The sequence below is a fragment of the Dendropsophus ebraccatus genome, chromosome 2, assembly GCF_027789765.1.
Source record: "Dendropsophus ebraccatus isolate aDenEbr1 chromosome 2, aDenEbr1.pat, whole genome shotgun sequence".
NCBI classification, from domain to species: domain Eukaryota; kingdom Metazoa; phylum Chordata; class Amphibia; order Anura; family Hylidae; genus Dendropsophus; species Dendropsophus ebraccatus.
This window is the reverse complement of record NC_091455.1, coordinates 94450537-94471231: the sequence shown is the minus strand read 5'-3', so window position 1 is coordinate 94471231 and position 20695 is coordinate 94450537. Positions and strand designations below refer to the sequence as shown.

Sequence of the window (20695 nt, the reverse complement as noted above, 5' to 3'; positions counted from 1 at the left end):
ACCGGTACCAGTGAGCTCAGAGTCCGCCCCTAGCCTGTACACAGGAACGCTTGTTAGTGCTTGAAGTCCCTGCGCCAGAAGTACTTACCCTGGCCCCCGGCGGACGCCAAGCCACTCCGAGCCGGTCACCTGTGCTGCCTGGGAATCCCCGGGACACCCCTGGACCCAGGGGCGTAGCTAATGTCTCCTGGGCCCTGGTGCGAGAGGCCAACTTGGCCCCCCCCCTCCTTTCACGACCAAGTGATGCTATTGGTGTGTGTGTGTATAAATATTATATATATATATATATATATATATATACACCAAGACAGATATTACCAATAACACCAGCATATTGGAAGAGAAAGTATTATCACCGTACATATTACTGCCATACTGTTACCGACCAAATCCTGTATACTGAGACCAATATTACCAGTAATACCAGTATATAGGAAGGAATCATTACTGCCACACCACAACCATCACCACCATATTGTTACTGACCAAATCCAGTACACTAAATCACCTCATCCAGTCATATAGAGGTGGCCCCAGCTCTACACAGGTTCTGTACACCATATACATTACAGTGCAGTTATATCAGGTGACTCACAGGGGAAGTCTTTTCTGATCGGAGTTCTTTCCTTTTCATCTTCTCCATCCATCCTGGGCCGTTATGAGAACTTCTCCGAGCCACGAAGCCACAGAATCTGCCAGACAGACATATTAGTCTCCTCACTCTGGCACCATCCTTATCTCTATACACACTGCACATCTGTACTGTCCCCTTTACACCCTCATTTAGTGGGTAGCCCTGACTCTATGTGACCCCCTAATAATATATGCCCCCCTCTGTGTATTCCCTCTCTCCCAAATGTTGCCCCCCCCAATGCTTGCGGTCACAAGAGCAATTGATCGGGAGGGCCCCGCGGGCCCCCCTTCGTGGCCACTGCCTGGACCCCAAACAGCTGTAGCACCCGGGAGGCCTGCTCGGCCGCCGGGTGCTACAGGCTATGTGAGCTCCGGGGGCCCGCGCCACGGGCCCCCGATACGGCGGGGCCCCGTAGCGGCCGCTACGGTTGCTACGGCGTAGTTCCGCCACTGGTATGTGTGAATCTAGCCTTAGGGTGCCTTCATACGTACCGTATCGCTGTGTTTTTATCGCTGCGTTGTTTTTTTTTGGTGCGATTTCTACATGCGAGTTTTGTTTTTCACATGAAAATCATGTGAAAATCAAAACGCGCATGTAACAAATGCACCGTTAAAGACGCACCGTTAAAAAAACGCAGTGACACGGTACGTGTGAAGCTACCATTAATGGGTTTTCCACAAGCAACATTTATCACCCATCCACAGGACATGGATCACATAGAGAGAGGTGATAGCTCTCATTGTCTTATTCCCTGACTCTTTTCCACTGCTGCTGCATCTTCTCTATCGTTTTTTGGCCTTGCTCACATGATCAAAATCATAATCAAGATGGGCTGAAATGGTGAGTTGATAATTAAATCTAATTAATCAGCCAACATAAATCATACAGTTCCATAAGTCTGGCATTGATTCCACATGGTATGCGTTTTATTATTTGGATACAGTTAAATTAAAATGTATAGCCAATAGCTTTTTGACTTTAATGTTTGACTTTGAACAAAAGTCATAAGTAGTATAACACAATCAAATGAAAGAGCAAACATGCAATACACTTTTGCAGAGAGTCCACCTGAAAAGGAACCCTCTTACTTGCAGATTTTCGTTATTTTGTTGGATAATAAAGTCAGTCTCTGCACAAGGTTGTTCCCCTCAGTGATGTCCATATTGTGTGTGGACAGGAGTACAAGGACAAGGCTAGTGCAGTGTAGGCATTATACATTGGATCGAAATATAATTTTCTGATTAATTATCGATCTTATAATTTTGTGCATCATAGAAATTGCATTGTCTAAAACATCCTTAAAGAGGTTGTCCAACATTTTTTTTCTTTTTGGAAATGTGAATAATATGTAATCTGTCCCTTTCCCTTAGTGGTTTACTCTCACCTTTTCTCGTCTCTGTGTCCCCGGGCCTCCTCCTCTGTTGCTGCTTTTTGGATTTGTGTTTGTTTACATAAAGAATTTCCAGGTCACAGGGGTCAGCAGTGACATCACAGCTCTGCAAGCCTATAGCTCCACCCCCTCCTCTCTGAATCTAGCTCCGCCCACTCTACCCATAGGCAGGAAATGTCTGTATTACTATAAGTGTCTTTTGAGCAGCATGGTAGCTCAGTGTCTGCCAATTACTTATGTTATCAAATCAACTAGGTTTTTCACAGTTTTATCTGTTGTAGGACTACAAACCCCAGCACACATGTATATGATAGGAGTTGTAGTCCTGGATTACATATACACTGCAGTAGCCATCCTACTGGTGGGCTGGGTCTCAATGAGGCAGGATTCTGTTACCTCAGCAAGAAATAGATCTTTAGTACATCTTTACACTACAATAGTAACAATATAGGGGAAGATTTAGCAAAGTCTGTGCAGGGGAGCAGTTACCCATAGCAACCAATCAGATTGCTTCTTTCATTTTTAAAAAAGTCCTTGGAAAATGAAACCTAGAATCTGACTGGTTGCTATGGGTGACTGCTTCCCTGTTCCTCTGCACAAGTTTTGATAAATCACCCCATAGTTCCTAATTTACTGTTTATAGCTCCAACCTATGCTGCAGTGCTGTACAGAGATTGCAGTCTGTCATGCTGTCCTTACTGCTGTAGTTTCTTCTGGGCTCAGATGTTAGATGTTAGGGGTGTGGCTAAAGAAATGTGGAGGCATAACCACGCCCACCTGATGACTCACTGTTCCCTCACTGGCAGGAACAGGAAACAAAAAGGGAACAGAATATCACAGGAAGTAGAGAAAACACAGGCAGAGCGGTCATGTGACTGAGCCTGAGAACACAGTAAGCGCTCTAAATAAAAAATAGAAGTGTATGTAGAATAAGCAACATCCACAGAGGTCAGTGCAATGCTAGTTTATTGAAAAATCTCGGACAACCCCTTTAATAATACTGTATGTTGATTACCATAGCACTCTGCTTCTTTTCCATGAGTGCTGCTCCTCTCAAATGTGTATACTCAGTTGCCTTACTTTTCAGCTCATGTTCTGGCACCCTTTACATTAATCACGAAATGTAAATGAGTATATTTGACATATGCAAATAGACTTCTGTTTTTAGCACAGGGAACACCGTTTGCATTTGCATGATGACCTCTTTAGTTGGTAATTTGCTTACAGGGTGTACAAAGTATAAAACAGTCAAGTAAGAGTATTTTCTAAAGTATTTAAATTACCTGGTTGCCCACCTACCATGATTGTTACATTTAATTCTGACCATGCTTAGCCTACAATTGCATTCCTTTTGCTTTAATATTGTCCTTCCTTTATGTCTTTTGCTAAAATGGATCTTCATTTTATTCAGTGAATTATTTTAAGTTGTCCATATACAATAAATAACTGGCCACAGTTACTCTGCCCTGGACAGTGTATGTTCAATCCTTTCAAAGTAGACATGCTGCACTAACAGTGAATATGGCTGTCTTCAGCAATTCCATCTACAGTCGGTAAAATAAGTATTTGATACACTGTTTTGATTTTTGCAAGTTTTCTTTCCTACAAAAAATGGAGAGATCAGTCATTTTTATCATTGGTGAGAAAGAATCTATTTAAAAAATTCCAGAAAATCACATTGTATGATTTTTAAATTAATTAATTAGTGCATGAAATAAGTATTTGATCACCTACCAACCAGCAAGAATTCTGTCTCTGGCAGACATGTTAGTTTTCTTTATAAAGCTCCTCCTACTCTGCACTCATTACCTATATTAATTGCACCTGTTTGAACTCATTACCAGCATAAAAAAATGCCTGTCCACACACAATCACACCCCAACCTCTCCACCATGACCAAGACCAAAGAGCTGTCTTAGGACACCAGGGACAATATTGTAGGCCTGCACAAGGCTGGGATGGGCTGCAGGACAATAGGCAAGCACCTTAGTAAGAAGACCACAGCTGCTGGTGTAATTATTAGAAAGTGGAGGGAAAATAAGACGACTGTTTCTCTTCCTCGGCATGATTTCACCTCGTAGGGTATGGAGGATTCTGAAAAAGTTCAGGAATCAGCCCAGAACTACATGGGAAGACCCAGTCAATGACCTGAAGAGAGCTGGGACCACAATCTCAATCCTGCAAGATATAAAAGGTGCCCCTGCTCACACCAGCACATGTCCAGGCCCGTTTGAACTGCACCATATTGAAGGGAGGATGGATGGTGCCATGTATTGCCAGATCTTTGTCAACAAGCTCCTTCCCTTAGTAAGTGCAATAATGATAAGTCGTGGCTGGGTCTTCCAGCATGACAAGAAACACACAGCCAGGGTTGTCAGCTAAGATGTGGCTCTATTAGAAGCATATCAATGTTGTGGAGGGCCTAGCCAGTCTCCAGACCTGAAACCAATAGGAATTCTCTGAAGGGAGCTGAAGCTCAATGTTGCTTAGCAACAGCCCAAAAAAACCTGCAAGATCTGGAAAAGTGGGACAAAATCCCTGATGCACTGTGTGCAAATGTGGTCAACAGGAAATGTCTGACCTCTGTAATTGCAAACAAAGGTTTCTGTTTCAAATTTTGAGTTCTATTAAATTATTTCATGCAATAGAATGGCAAAAATTATTTAAAAATCAAATAATGTAATTTTCTGGGATTTTTTTTTATAGACTCTGTCTCTGTCAGGTGAAGTGTGCCTACAATTAAAATTACAGACCTTTCTGTTCTTTGTAGGTCGGAAATCTTGCAAAATGGATTTTGAATGGAGGGGTAGTGAGCAAAGTTGTCCACCCTTTCATTTGAACAGGTATACTTTAGAGCCCATTTTCATTATCTTCGGTGTTCTCAGCAGTAGGACCCCCACTGTTTACTCACCTATTACCCATCTTTTCAATAGGTGATAAGTTGTATTCTTGGGATAAGTATGTTAAACTGTTCATATTAACAATCTCACAGGATCTCGTGTGTCATGCATCCCCATTGCCTTTATCTACCTTTATAGTCGTATTTATTGCGTCCTTCACTCTCTGTTTTATTTATTTTTTTGTTTTAAATGTTTGGGCTATATAAATGAACAGTGTGTTTTTGAATTATGAAAGATTATTGGAGAATGCAAGAATACCATACAAACTCTATGCCCTTGGTTGGATGTGAGCCCAGAAGTCTAGTGCTTATTACTGAGCCACCTTGTGTTGATTTCTTTGATACATAACAAGGATTCAGTAATATCTTTTACAGAGGGGAAAACACATTTTTCACGTTTTCTGTTTCTGTTTTCTGATTTTCTATGTTCGGATACATATAGTATGCAAAAGCCTATAATCTCTTTTGTACAATTTCCAGTTGTATGTGGGTTTTTTTTAGGTCAGATTATATTGTTTAATTAATATACATTTTTTTTAGCACTGGCTCATTTACTGCAAATACAGCTTTTGTTTAACTTTTGCTGCATGATCTGCACTGTGTCATTGTATTCAGTGCATAGCTTCATTAAAAAAGAAAAATACTAGTGAGCGATAGCAGGATAGCAAGAGATGGGAATGCTAGGAAGGAAGAAGGTAGGTGTTATAATAATGCGTGGGATTGAGTAGGCTAGAACTGGCAGCACTGAGAATTAGTACAACAAAAGCATAGCTTATTTTTCCAGACCAGGGCTAGAATTTGTGAAGACATCTGCACCTGAACAGAACAGGTACTTTTATCATTACATACATATATAATAATACTTTGTTATATTATGTGGTGCACAGACACAATGTATAATGTGTTCATAACATATAAATGTATTTCTACAATGGAAAGAAATACATTTAAATATGTCCACTGATCTATTTTCTATTAAATGATTGAGGTTTATACTTTAAACACTGTCAGAAACTTTTTATCTGCGGTATACTACCAAAATGTTTCCCCTCCCCCCCTCATTTATGATGAATGGTTTTGCAATATAGAATTTTGTTTCCACTTTGGCATACTATTTGATCATGTAATGTAGATACATTTTCTGTGAATGTGTTTTTTCTTTAAAAATTGCTTGACACCAACGCCTTGTGTGGCTACCGATGTGTTTATGTGTATTTTTAAGGAATTAACAGTTTTTATTGTTTTTTTTGTCTTCTCACTTAGCTCTTCTGATATGCATTGCATTCCTGTTTAGAGCAATACATTTTATTCATATCATTTTTAATAAACATAAAAATATGTGCAGTGGGGCTTTAGTTAATATTGAATCCTGGGAGGGAGTTATATGACCACATAGGAACACTGTGTCTTTTGTCTAGCGATAGATCTAAGGGTTATTGATTTAGTCATTGATATTAGGAGAATTGCATATTATATATTTACAGTGAAGCGAGTAGATCAATACATCTGCTTAAATTAATTTTTTTTACTACAAATCTGAAGTATAAGCAGTGGAAATGCAATCAATGGCAGTCTGTTGTCTAGTAGCTGATCTAATGAGTCTCCTTATGTTGTAAGATTGCAGAAATGGTTAGGTGCTGCAGTTAGCCGGACTGTTTATCAAGATGCTTTTTTTTTTACATACCGTTACAATATAATATAAATTAGTAGTGGGGTTTTAGTAAATTCAGTAGTGTTTTTTTTTTTGTTTTTTTTATACAGCAAAATGCTTTTTTTTACCTTTTTAATTTAACTTGCATAATCCATTTGCAGTGGTAGTCACTAGCTTTTGTAAAAAAAAAAAAGAAAGAGGGGGGGGGGTTTAAAGGTTAAAAAAAAAGTGTCTGAAATGTAAAAAAAAAAATTGTATACCGTGAGAATGGTTTACTGCTGCCACTGCTCAGACTCGTTGCTGCATGTCTTTGTTCAATCCTGCACCAGTCATAACCTTCTGTAGTGGAGCAGTGGGTCTTATGACTGACCATTTCACATTGCATGTCAGCCTGTAGAGAACCAGCTATAATGCAGGAATTTGATATGAGATATGAGAGCAGATCATATTCACAGCAGTGGAAGTATTTTGGAAAAAGGGTTAATGCCTGGAAAATTTGTTTGATGTTAATAAAAGATTGATAATTTTCTGAGTTCTCGATTGCTTAATAGTTAAAACAGTTTTTTCTGTCTCATAAAGTGATTGCATTTGGCTAGGATATACCATCACCAGTGGTAATCCAACCTCTTGTACACTCTTGGAAATCTTATAAAAAATGGTGTACTAACGTAAATCCCTGTCCCCCTGCCCCATGTCGGATTTACTAAGAGATGCCTCTCAGTAAAAGCGACAGATCTATGGCTGGTGCAAGGCAGCTGCACAAATCTACACCAGATTAGAAGCTGGTGTAGATTTTTGCCTCAATTTACACCTGCTAGCGTGACATTTCCTCCCTGTCTTGCATTCTGCCCCTTCATCCCTGCTCTAAACTGCCAACACAAGCAATCTATGCTATAATGGGAGCCTATGAAACTTCCGGTATATGGAATCCCCGGAAGTTCCATAGGCTTCTATTATAATTCCGTAGACTGCTTATTCAAGCAGTTTTTAGCAGAGATGATGGAGAGAGTGGGTGCTGCTGAGCATGTCTGCCACTTTTGTTCTAGTGATCAGCAGGGCTCTCAACACCTGGACCACCACCAATGCAGACTTCTGACATCTCGCTATAACATATCAGAAGTTTGTTATGATGATAGTTATACTTCAGCATACTTACTTTTAAGTTTAACAACTATTGTTGGCAACATTTTGTTACAAATGTTTTTTTTTTCTTTCTCATATTGCAGAAATAGTTGCTGTTGGTTCCCGAAGTTGCTTTGATACTGTTAAAGGTGTCAAGCGGAAAAAAATTGTCACAGAAAATCATTTGAAGAAAATACCGAAGTCTCCACTAAGAAATATTTCTAAGGAAAAGCCGAAGCATGATATAGAAATTTGCACGCCGCGAAGCGCTACTTCAGCACCAAGTCACTCAAAAGACAAGGAACCCATTCAGTTCCATAACAGCAAAAGCAGCAAGGAAGGCAAAGGGACAAGTGCTGGGCTCAATAATCAGCCTGCAAAGTCTGGCATTTCAATGCAAGCTAGAAAACTCTCTGTTCCGCCAGACTTATGTAATGGAAGAAGCGAAAGCTACAACTTTGGTAGCAAAATGACTTTATTAAAGGAAAATGCTACTTCCAATTCCATACTAGTAAATATGAAAAGTGCAAATGTTGACTCTGAGAGTACCAATAAGCAGTATTTGTGTGAAAATTCAGCTTTTGATGTCTTATTAAAGGCTATGGAGCCAGAACTCAACACATTGGATCAGTCTCGGGCTCCCTGTGGTACCCAGACTGAAAAACAAGGACATAATAGTGAAGCACCTTCAGTTACATTTTCAAGTCCATCGTCATCATCTTCTGAAAGGGAAACAAGTGCTAGATATTTTCATCACCATCGTACTGCTCAGTGTGGTCAACCTTGTACATCAGCCAAGGTTTCCATGCACACCCAGTCAAGTAGCGAGGACGAACAGTTTCAAAAACGGCAACTTGCTACCTGCCCCAGTTACTCTAGTGTTCTGGACATCACTAAACAACAAGTTTATCATGTGGCTACAGCTTCTTCAATAGTAAATACTTCTTCTGCCGTAACTCAGGTTCTTTCAATGCCAGGAAGTTCTTCTATAGCTCCTCCTTCAAATCTCTCTTTAAATAACACATATAGTGTAACTCAAGTAGCTTCACTTCTCACAGGGGAGCAAATGTGCAATATTGTTTTGAAGGATCAAAAACCTAAAAAACAAGGGAAATATATATGTGAATATTGTAATAGAGCTTGTGCAAAACCCAGTGTCCTCCTTAAACACATTCGTTCACATACTGGGGAACGCCCATACCCATGTGTAACATGTGGGTTTTCATTTAAGACGAAAAGCAATCTGTACAAGCACAAAAAGTCTCATGCACATGCTATTAAGCTTGGACTAGGTGTGCGTACAGAAACTGGAGCAATGCTCCTTTCACAAGATTCTGATAAAGCACTTTTTATTAATTCAGATGTAGATGAAAGTGGAGAAAGTGATGAAGAGTATACCTCAGAAGAGAGGCAAGACGATCAAAATCTTCCTGGTCTAGAGTACCCAGAAAGTGTAAAAATGTCATTGGAGACTGGCACCATTAGACAGAATGAAGGACGGTCTTCCTCAAGTAGCCCTGTAGCAATGTTACAAGACAATACTGTACAAGAGAAACATACTGAAGTAAAACCAGCTGAATTGCCAAAAGTTGTTGTTTATCCAGTTAGCGTTTCACCATTAAGAGCAGACAGCCCTAAAGTTTTAGAGTCTACTTCCGAACAGTTCGTAGCACAAATGCCTGAACTAAAAATAAAAAATAAAACTCCAAATGTTTTGCGAATGTGCTCATTAAGTGAAGTAGAGCAATCATCTCATAAAATATGTGAACTAATTCAAGCCGAAAGTGAACAGCCCACTAACATAAATGTTCATGCACAGCTGCAGAGGCAACAGGCCACAGATTGCTCCCAAGAGCAACAGAGCAAATGTCTTTTGAGTCCTAGAAGCTTGGGAAGCACTGACTCTGGTTATTTCTCCCGTTCTGAGAGTGCAGATCAAGCAATGACCTCACCATCCCCTTTCATAAAACTTCCTTCCTCTGAGAAAGACCTTTCAAAAAATGTAACTTCCTTGGTGCACACAAATATTACAGGAGCTGCATTGGTTCAACCGTGTATGGAGAAGCCACCTGTTGCAACAGGAATTATGAGACCACCGATGGGGACAAAAACTCTTGAAGAGCGTATTTCAAAATTAATATCAGACAATGAAGCTGTAGTTGATGATAAACAGTTAGACAGTGTAAAGCCGAGGAGGACATCGTTGTCCAGAAGAGGCAGCATAGATTCACCAAAGTCTTATATATTTAAAGATTCCTTCCAGTTTGATCTAAAACCTGCAGGGAGGCGCACTAGCTCAAGTTCAGATATACCAAAGTCTCCATTCACTCCAACTGAAAAATCTAAGCAAGTTTTTTTTCTTTCTGTTCCATCACAATATCCTTCTATTGACTGTTTGCCGATTACAAGAAGCAATTCAATGCCCACAACTGGATACTCAGCAATTCCACCAGTAATCACAGCCCCTCATGGTATTAGAAGTAGTCAGTCATTTGATGACAAAATTGGTTCTCTTTGTGATGATGTGTTCGTTTCAGGACCATCTACACCTCATCATACAGTCCATCCTCGCACACTTGTTAGACAGGCTGCTGTCGAAGACTCCACCACTGAACATTGTGGTTTGGGACCTGCACGGTCTGTTGATGAAAGTTATCCTGCAAGCAAATCTGTACAGGATGTTTTGCTACCTAGAAGTAAATCCTTTGTGCAGGGCAGTAGTCTAGACAGAATTAAAAAGTCCCATCAGGGTCGGGGTACGATGTTTGAATGTGAGACATGCAGAAACCGTTATAGAAAGTTAGAAAACTTTGAAAATCATAAAAAGTTTTATTGTTCCGAATTACATGGACCAAAGAGCAAAACAGCTCGAGAAACTGATCATAGCATAGCACCAAACAATTCCCAACCTCAAATTTTTCATTATAGAGTTGCTAGTTCAACTGGTACGTTGGAGCAGCCACTTCTTATCCGGAAACGGAGAAAAATGAAAAGTGTTGGGGATGATGATGAACCCCAACAAAGTGAATGTCATTCTGTCACTGAAAACATTGAAATTCCAAGCTTAGCCAGTGTAAAGCCCTCATCCACAGTTACCATATCGGGCTCTCAGTCCTGTTCAGTGTCAATCCTAAATCAACAAATACAGTTAGTATCACGGAGCACGGAGCCTAGTAGTGAGGTTAAGATGTGTGCAACGGAGAAAAAGGCAAACTTAGTTCCAAAGGAAAATGTTGACCTGAAATGTCAAGGAACAGGGATTTCTGTAATTCAACACACAAATTCATTAAGCAGGCCTAGTTCATTTGAAAAATGTGAGTCTGTTGAACGTGTTTCCCCTGTATCCTTATGTGAAATTCAAAAAAGTAATGTAAAAGGCTCCTTAAATTCAGTTGGCGTCATTCAAGAAGAGAGAACTACTGTGGCTTCTCAGATCACATCGAGTGGATCATTTGAAGTCACTAAACCCAATACCAGTGAAAGTCATCATGCTGTCCTTGCAGAAAGAACTGCAGCATCTCAATCACGTCTTGTACGTCAGCATAACATTCAGGTTCCAGAGATCTTGGTCACAGAAGAGCCAGATAAAGATCCAGAAACTCAAACCAATGATCAAGAACTGCAAGAAAAATTTACCTGGCCACAACGTAGTGGGAGTCTTTCCAGTTTGCCGACAGAAAAACTCCCCCCGAAAAAGAAACGGATCCGTCTTGCTGATCTAGATAATTCATCTGCTGAATCAAGTTTTGAGTCGACTATTTCAAGAAGTTTAAGTCGTGAGAGCAGCTTATCCCGTACTTCAAGTTTTTCAGCTTCATTTGAAAAAGAAGAATCTTTAAAATCTGAAAGCTTTTCAAAAACAGACAGCATAAATAAATCATCTGAATTTCTTACAATTCCAACTGGCTTAAATGCATTTGGTGCTCCAAGAGAAATGAGAAGAGCTGCCTCAGAGCAAATAAACTGTACACAATCATCTATGGAAATTACAGACTATAGAAGTAAATCGTTTGATTGTGGAAGTATGTCTCGGTCACGGTCTATGTCTCCAATAAACAGTCTGACTTCAAGATCCTCTCTTGTATGTAGCACAAGTGTTGGGCATGTTCCACTGTTAGAAAGGAGGAGGGGGCCACTTGTAAAGCAGATATCTTTAAATATCTCAGAAGCAAGTGCTTCTCCTGGTAAATCCAAAATTCTGTCAGAAAACTGTACATTAGCTCAACAAAATGTACATAATACAAACCGAACTTTAACAGAAGTAAACATGTGCTCTAAAGACAACAGCAGACATACACATGTAATTGATCAGCAATTAGCTGAAAATCCAAAGCTCACAAAAGTTCAACTTTCAGAAAGCAGAGGCTCTGTAAGCTCTCTAAACACTACCTTATTTAAAACAGACTTCCCAACTGGTATCCAAACTAAAACAAAAGAGGACAATATAGAGAAGAGTATGTTACTGCACAAAAAATATGAATGTAAGACAAATTTTGCCCCAAAATATCAACTACAATGTCAAAAACCTCAGGAGAACCAATTTTTTTCTGTCAAACCTCTTACCATAATTTTGCCAAATAGTCCTGGAGACACTAGCATTACTTCTCAGAATCTAAAGACTGCTGTTACAGATGGTTTGTCAAATATTTGTCAGAAGCAAAGCAAATTGTATTGTAATTATCAATCTACTCAGTCAGTAGTTGTGCCAGTCCATAACTATAGCAATTCTCTATATTATGGTTTTTCTGCTGTTACATCTCTTCCTGAGATTTTAGTCACTCAAGATCAAGGAAATTCGATTGTTAGCAAAGTAAGCTCTGCCCCAGTAGCGGAGGCCGTAGACTCAATCCATATGCCAAAGTCTCAAGAAGAGCACAATAGGTCTCTAAGTGGTTCTGCTAGAAATTTTGAAAATTGTCTTCCACGATCTGTGCAACAAAAAGTGCCACTAGCCGGTCTTGTTCCTCAGCAAGAGACCTCTGCTTCAAGCAAGCGAATGCTTTCCCCTGCAAACAGTCTGGACATTGCAATGGAAAAACAACAAAAGCGTGTTAAAGATGAAAGTGGAGCTGCATGCAATACAAATAATCAACAGGTGCATTTATTGGGTATGAAGGCTGCTGAACCTGTAAAGCATAGGAAGCCAATGCTAGTTAGACAGTTCTGCACTACAGATCCAGGTGAAAGTTTAGAGCATGATATTTCCAAAGGGAGGTATAGCCCTGAGAATAATTCATCTGGAGCACAACTGACCAAATTCCATTCATCCACAAAATCTGTCTGTGATGGGAAAGAGGTAGAAGAGCAAAACAAATCCTTAGAAGCATGTCCAACTATACGAATGTCACCAGAGCCTTCTCCTGTTAACACCCAGACAAGTTCTTTAAAGTCTACATATAGTTGTCAAGAGAGAAGATCACCTGTTACTTCTAAAGCAGTTCACATTCAAGGCCAAGTAAAACTCTCAGCTGCAATCTCTGTTGTAAATGCTGGTGACATGCATCGTCTGTCCTTTCCAAGTCTGAAGACCTCAACAAGTTTTACTTGGTGTTACCTTTTGAAGAGAAAGCCAATACCATTTCCTCAGAATGACCAAAAGACTTCTGCCTATGCTTCCTGGACTATTGGTTCCAATAACCCTAATCCACTGAGTTTACCCACCAAAGCGGCACTTTCTCTTCTGAACTCAAAACAAAAGGGAGAGAAGTTTATCTTTACATTGGTGAAAAATTCTCATCAGAAACAGGACATCTTGGTATATTCAAGCAAATGGAAAAGTAATTCAAAAAAGGTAACAGCCCCCCCCCCCCCCTTTAATTTAATAACACATGCAGGTAAACCAAAGACATCAACATTCTGAGTATGCCTGTGTATATAAAACTTTTCTCTATAATTTATATTAATAATAATAAGGCAATATTTCCTGTTTATATATTTTGTTACCTTAACCCCTTAAGGACAGAGCCTGAAATGGCCTTAAGGACAGGGCCAATTGTCACTTTTGCGTTTTCGTTTTTTCCTACTCGCCTTCTAAGACCAATAACTCTTTTCCACCTACAGGACAGTGAGGGCTTGTTTTTTTCAGGAGCAGGTGTACTTTGTAATGGCATCTTTCAATCTGCCATAAAATTAACTTGGGTCAAAGAACGTGATTCCGCAAAGTTTTTTGGGGCTCCATGTTTACGTAATGCTTTTTACAGTAAAACTGACATTTTTCCTTTATTCTATAGGTCAGTCTGAACACAGAGATATGCATGGTTACTAGGTTTTCTAACGTTTTCCTATTTTTATTAGCAGTAAAACGTTTTTTTTTTTTTCAAATAGGCATATTTAAAATGGCCGTATTGTAACTCGTATAGCGATTTTATTTTTTCACCTACGGGGTCGTATGGGGTGTCATTTTTTGCGTCATGATCTATAGTTTTTAGTCATTTTTTTTCCAAACGTATTGATTGCTTTTTATCAAATTTTTTTATACAAAAAATGGCATTAAACAAAGGCAATCTCTGTGTTTTTTTAGCGCTTTTTCTTCACGCCGTTCACCGTGCAGGAATAGTATTGTAATAGATCGTATTATTACGCATGCTACGGTATATAATATGTTAATTAACTTTATTACTTTCTATGTGTTTAATGTATGAAATTGGAAAGGGGGGGGGGTGTGATTTTCACTTTTATTGGGGGAGGGGCTTTGGGGCATTTTGTAAAACTTTTTTATTGATTTATTTTTTTACACTTTAATTAGGCTGGGTTCACACTACGTATATTTCAGTCAGTATTGTGGTCCTCACATTGCAACTAAAACCAGGAGTGGATTAAAAACACAGAAAGGATCTGTTCACACAATGTTGAAATTGAGTGGATGGCCGTCATTTAATGGCAAATATTTGCTGTTATTTTAAAACAACGGCTGTTGTATTGAAATAATGGCAGTTATTTACCGTTATATGGCGGCCATCCACTCAATTTCAGCATTGTGTGAACAGAGCCTTTCTGTGTTTTTAATCCACTCCTGGTTTTGGTTGCAATATGAGGACCACAATACTGACTGAAATATACGTAGTGTGAACACAGCCTTATAGTTCCCTTAGGGAACTATCACATTCACATATTGGATTAGTAACACTGATCCCTGCTATGCCATACCATTGCAGGGATCAGTGTTATCTGTGATCTTCTGATTCAGCCTGCCTGGGGCAGGCGGAATCAGATGACCGATCCGAGGACTGCACGGAGGAAGGTAAGAGACCTTCGGAAGTCAGGAAATGTGATCGGGACCCCCGCAGACACGCTGCGGGCGTCCCGATCGCTAAGTGACCAGAGATGCTCCGGTCACTTATACTTCAATGCCGCAGCGTTTAAGGGGTTAATGGTGGGCGGCCGTGCGATCGCTGCGGCCCGCCATTAAGGGTGAGGGCCTGGATGCAGATAACAGCCGGTCCTCACCCGCTATGGGGCGGGTTCAGCTTGTGAGCCCGCTCCATAGCCCGAGACCGCGCCAGGGCGTACATTTACATCCTCTTGCGTTAAGGCCCAGGCTGGTTGTTAAGGGGTTATAGGAGAATTCCTATCTCAACTAATATAGTTAAACATGTAGGGCTGGTCAAGTTAAAGCGCAACTATAATTTTAGTAGCCAAAAAATGAAATTCCTCAAATAAAAAGCCCTCGTGTTACCTTTTAAAAAGAGCCCTAAACTGCGTTAATAGTGTGTGCGCTCGCTGAGATATCCCCAGTTGTTTGGCTTAGAGGAATAAATGAATTTTTCTTCTGGCTGAGAGAAAGTGGGCGTGGCCTATCCCTCATCTCCCTGGCTGCGTCCCTCCATTCACTGACCAGCACTTTAGCAGATGTATCACACATAGCAGGATCAGATACAGCCCCAACATACAGTATCACAATGTAAGATTAGATACAGAGCCCCAGTAGATGGTATCACACACAGTGGGATTAGATACAGTCATCTGCTCTCATTACACTGTAGGATAATGTCAGCCATGGAGGTGGGGGCACCTGCTGCAGACATCTGATAGTGAATGTTCTATGTACTATGGAAGGACTACAGCTGTGTTGTGCTGGGACTTGTAGTCCTCCCCTCAGTGACTCACCCACTCTCTCTCATGCAGTACATTGGAGGGATGGTGGCACTGGATACACTTGTCTCTCTATCCAGCTCTTCCCCTGCGCTGCTCCTCACACACAACACCCTCAGCTCTGCTTAGTCACCTCTGTGAGGGGAGGGGGGAGGACGTGCTGCTAGGAGGGGGGGGGAGGAGGTTTTGTTTGTGTCTGTGTCAGGGCTGTTATCTGATCCTCCTGTCAGAGTCTGTACACTCAGGACGGATCTGCAGGGAGGGGGCGTGTCCAGCAGGAATGCAGAAATAAGTTAGAACCAGAGAGGGCTCAGAGGGGATAATCAGCCTTATGTATTTAAAAAACTGTTCATTTTAGGTTATTAATGTGTATTGCAAAAAGTCTTATCATGACCTAAGCTAACTAAAACTGAATGGTCAAAATATTTTATAGTTGCGCTTTAAATCATTTTGCAAATACATATATTTAGCAAACTTGACTCCTCCTGATATACCCACTGCTCACTCTCATTAACAGATCATTTTCTAGGTTACCAACCACCACTTTGCTCTTAAAGCCTATACACACACTAGTGTATCCTAAGTAAAATCCCACAGCGGTCCTTATGCACACGTCAGCCCTTAGTGAAATCCCACGGCCTGAGCATTTGTCTGATTCACTAAGAAATGCATACCTTTTATTTAATCAGCCACACACTACACTTTGAAATGGATGCCAGCTCCCAAGCTTTTTTAAACACGATGGAGCCGATTAAACCAGCAAAACAAATTACTACTGTTGCTCAAACTAGAGCTTGTGCAAATATGCAAATATTTGCAAATTTTTCATGCTAAAGTGCAGATGTAAGGGGTTGATAGATTCCCCCCCCCCCAATATTTCTATACAACTACATTGTAGCTATATATACACACACCAGGCAGACCACTGCTTTAGAGCAGAGTGGTAGTTGGTAACCCCAAACAATGAGCTGTCAATAATGGGAGAAAAAGGGCAGGTATATCAGGACGAGGCAAGTTTGCTAAATCAATCTATTTACAAAAATATGTAACTTGATGAGACCTACATGTTAAATGGGCACTGTCATGAATAAAAACAGCAAACCTTTTGGAACAGTTTGTGCACCACACGTTTTCCCAGCTCTGTGTCCAACCTGATCGGCCCCGTAGACTTACCTTACGTGGCCGTGCCGGTTGCATAACACAGAGACTGGATAGTACGTGTGAAGCGCACACGCTAGTTCTCCTAATTGATCACAATCTGAACACAGGCCACCATCTCTGCACCCGCATCAGAGACACTAATTAACTAGACTAGAGAGTCGGGAATACTCCTTTGCTGTATCAACTCAGAGCAGTACAGTTTTTTTAAACAACAATATCAAACTATGTTTCAATTTTTAAAGTGTGTTGTCACTATACGCATCATTTTATATTCATTTTGTTTTTCATCTGTTAGTCTCCTGACCACAAGGAGTGTAATCTGCTGGATGGCCAAAAAAGTATCGATACAAGTACTGATCAAGATAAGGAACTGTTCCAAAATCGAAGTGAGCCAAGGAGAGTAAAGATTTTTGATGGAGGGCAAGTCATTATTTTAGTGCATACATATTTTTTTTTCAATTTTATTTTCTAAGATCATGTTGAAAGGAGAAGTCTGGTTTAAATTTTTTATTAAAGTATAGTATTGTCCCCTAAAAGTTATACAAATCACCAATAAACACTTATCACGGGAAATGCGCATAAAGTGATTTTTTTCCCTACACTTACTACTGCATCAACTCTTCACTTTCTTGATAAAATGGTGATGTCACTCCCAGAGCTGTGCAGGCTGTGGCTGCTGGAGAGGATGATGGCAGGGGGACACTGAGGGACACAGGGCACTGGAGGGACACTGAGCATAATTTGTATAACATTTGGGGGACAATACAATACCTTAAAGCTTTTCGCTTCTCCTTTAATATAGTAGCCCCTGATAAAGACAGATGTTTAAAAATTTTTTAATTCTGTCACCTATATAGATGCTAAATTGAGTGGCAGCACGTGAGTTCATTTGTTGCATTATTCATACTCTTCTGTGTCACAGTAATATAACTGGAGGGGTGCCCCATTTTAGTAGTCAGTGAAGGTCCCGGCAGTCAGCTCCCACTGATCTTTTTGGATAAGTGAAAATGTGTTACTAGAATGCCCTTTTGAGTGATGTGTCCCAGGTTGGTATTGGTATTTTTATCTATGTATAAAGTGTTAATGGGCATATAATTTCTTACTAGGTATAAGTCAAATGAAGAATATGTTTATGTGCGTGGCAGAGGAAGAGGAAAGTATATTTGTGAAGAGTGCGGAATAAGATGCAAAAAACCTAGCATGTTGAAGAAGCATATTCGTACACACACAGATGTACGGCCATACCACTGCAACTACTGCAACTTCTCCTTCAAAACAAAAGGTATACTTATTCACATACAGTATGTATGTATATATGTATGTATGTATTTATAGTTTAGTAATAGCTTGCAGTCTACATTTGTTGAAAAAATGGTAACCTCTATTACATAATGAGCTTTCTCTTTCCTATACAGCAGTATTGCATACTACATTGAGCAGTGGGCATTAACCCCTTCACATACATAATACGTATATATTAGAGATGAGCGAACCTCGAGCATGCTCGAGTCGATCCGAACCCGAACTTTCGGCATTTGATTAGCGGTGCCTGCTGAAGTTGATTAAAATCCTAAGGCCATGTTGAAAACATAGATATAGTCATTTGCTGTATCCATGTTTTTCAGGCAACCTTAGAGCTTTATCCAAGTTCAGCAGCCCCAGCTAATAAAATGCTGAACGTTCGGGTTCGGATGGACTCTAACCCGAACCCGGTTCGCTCATCTCTAGTATATGTGTGTATGTATATATATATATATATATATATATATATATATATATATATATATATATTCCTACTGCACATGCCATGTTCCTAGACTGAAGGGGCTTTATATGTGTGCGGGACCGCTCCAATGAGAGTGGTGCCACACAAATCAGTGTGGCCAGCTCCAGAGCTAATGACAAGCAGCTGCGGTTTTGCAGCTGCCTGTCATTAACCCCCTTAAATGCCGCCATGATCAGCGATCGCAGGGTTTAAGGTAGTCAGTGACAGGACAAGGACCTGTCACTAGCTGATCTGGACCAGCGGGGGTCCCAATCTCTTGCACTGACAGGCCAGTAAGACCTCTGTCCTGTCGGATCTTCCATCTGTTCATAGAGCATGCTCTCAGGCAGACTCTATGCACAGCTCGCTGATAATACTGATGAATGCTATGCTATCAAAGCCCTAAGGGACTTCTATGTGCAATGCAAAATGTGTAAAAATAATTTAAAACATATTTAAAAAAAAAAAAACTTAATAAAAAGTCCTAATAAAGAATTATATTACCCCCTTTCCCATTATACAAATAAAAATATATCAACATATCAAAAAAAGTGGGGAGTTGTCCGATCTATTAAAATATAACAAGATTGTTTTGGCACAGTGAAAAGCATGAATGAAAACTGGAAAAAAAACAGGATTGCTGATTTTCTTTTAAATTATATATTAGAATTTTTTTTTTTTTTTTAAATCTACATTTTTCTCTTACACCAATATGATACCAATAACAACTAGAGATTGTGTCGCAAGAAATGGCACCCCAACCAGCCCTGTAGGTGAAAAAATAAAAGCGCTATGGCTAAGGCAAGGAGGAACATTTCTTCAATTTGATCTGGACATCTGAGCATCTTCGGTCATAAAGGGGTTAAATACACTTGATTTATGTTTGGCTGTAATTCCAAAATTCACTTAATAAGGACAATGCTTCCAAATTAAGCACCAAGCAAGTTAAATAACTAAAGATTTACGTGGCTGATCCGTATATATGTATTTTATGGGTATATTCACACGGACGGGCTCGCAGCGAGATTCTCGCTGCGAGCCCGGCAGGTCCTGGCAGTTCCCATACACTACATACTTGCTGCGGTCTAAACGACCGCAGCGAGTATGTAATTATACCACCCTTAACCCCTTCTGCTCCCCCGCTGTGTATATACTTTACCTGTCCTCGCTGCACGGGTCTGGCGTCCTGCTCTCCCGCCCGGCCAATCAGTGGCTGCGGCTGGGCAACACACTGATTGGCCGGACAGGAGAGCAGGACGCCGGACCCGTGCAGCGAGGACAGGTAAAGTATATACACAGCGGGGGAGCAGAAGGGGTTAAGGGCGGTATAATTACATACTCGCTGCGGTCGTTTAGACCGCAGCAAGTATGTAGTGTATGGGAACTGCCAGGACCTGCCGGGCTCGCAGCGAGAATCTCGCTGCGAGCCCGTCCGTGTGAATATACCCTTAATATGATTTAATAATCTGCCATTTATAATCAAGAAGTCTTTTTTTAAGACTGGATTCACACATGCAGTGTTTTAACCAAGGACAAGACTATGCATTCCTTACTGTTGGCTTTGGCCAACAGAAATCTATATCAACAACTGCATGTTTGAATCCGGCCTTGCTTAAAGGAGAAATGTTGCTGAATATAAAAAAGCCGTCAGCAGGCGGAGGGTGGGGGGGGGGGGAATTAATTATAAATACTAACTTACCTCTCCCCATGCCCGCTGTGAGCATCAGAAGGCATTTTTCCCCGAGTTGTGCTGACATTATTATGGATTAGTTACTCATTCAATCAGTGTCTGACTGGCTGAGCGGCCATTCCATCAACCAGGGAGTGACGTGTCCGCTTCGGAGATCCCGGAGCCCGCGGGGGGTCCCACAGCTGGTCCTGCCACTCACCGCGGGCACAGGGAGTAAGAGAAGTAAGTTAGTACTTGTAATGAATTTCCCCCCTGCCTGCTGCCGGCTTTTATAATTCGTTGGAGCTCACCT

At 40.6% G+C, this 20695-nt stretch overlaps 1 protein-coding gene across 5 annotated transcripts in view; it reads left to right on the top strand.

Moving 5' to 3' along the window:
- Nucleotides 1-20695, top strand: part of HIVEP1 (HIVEP zinc finger 1) — a 173075-nt gene that overhangs the window by 127989 nt on the left and 24391 nt on the right. For all 5 annotated transcript variants that reach the window (XM_069958005.1, XM_069958009.1, XM_069958007.1 and 2 more), the window contains 3 exons: nucleotides 7801-13487; nucleotides 17244-17368; nucleotides 18055-18230. In XM_069958005.1, coding sequence (XP_069814106.1) covers nucleotides 7801-13487; nucleotides 17244-17368; nucleotides 18055-18230 — 5988 coding nt within the window. The remainder of the gene's footprint in view (nucleotides 1-7800; nucleotides 13488-17243; nucleotides 17369-18054; nucleotides 18231-20695) is intronic.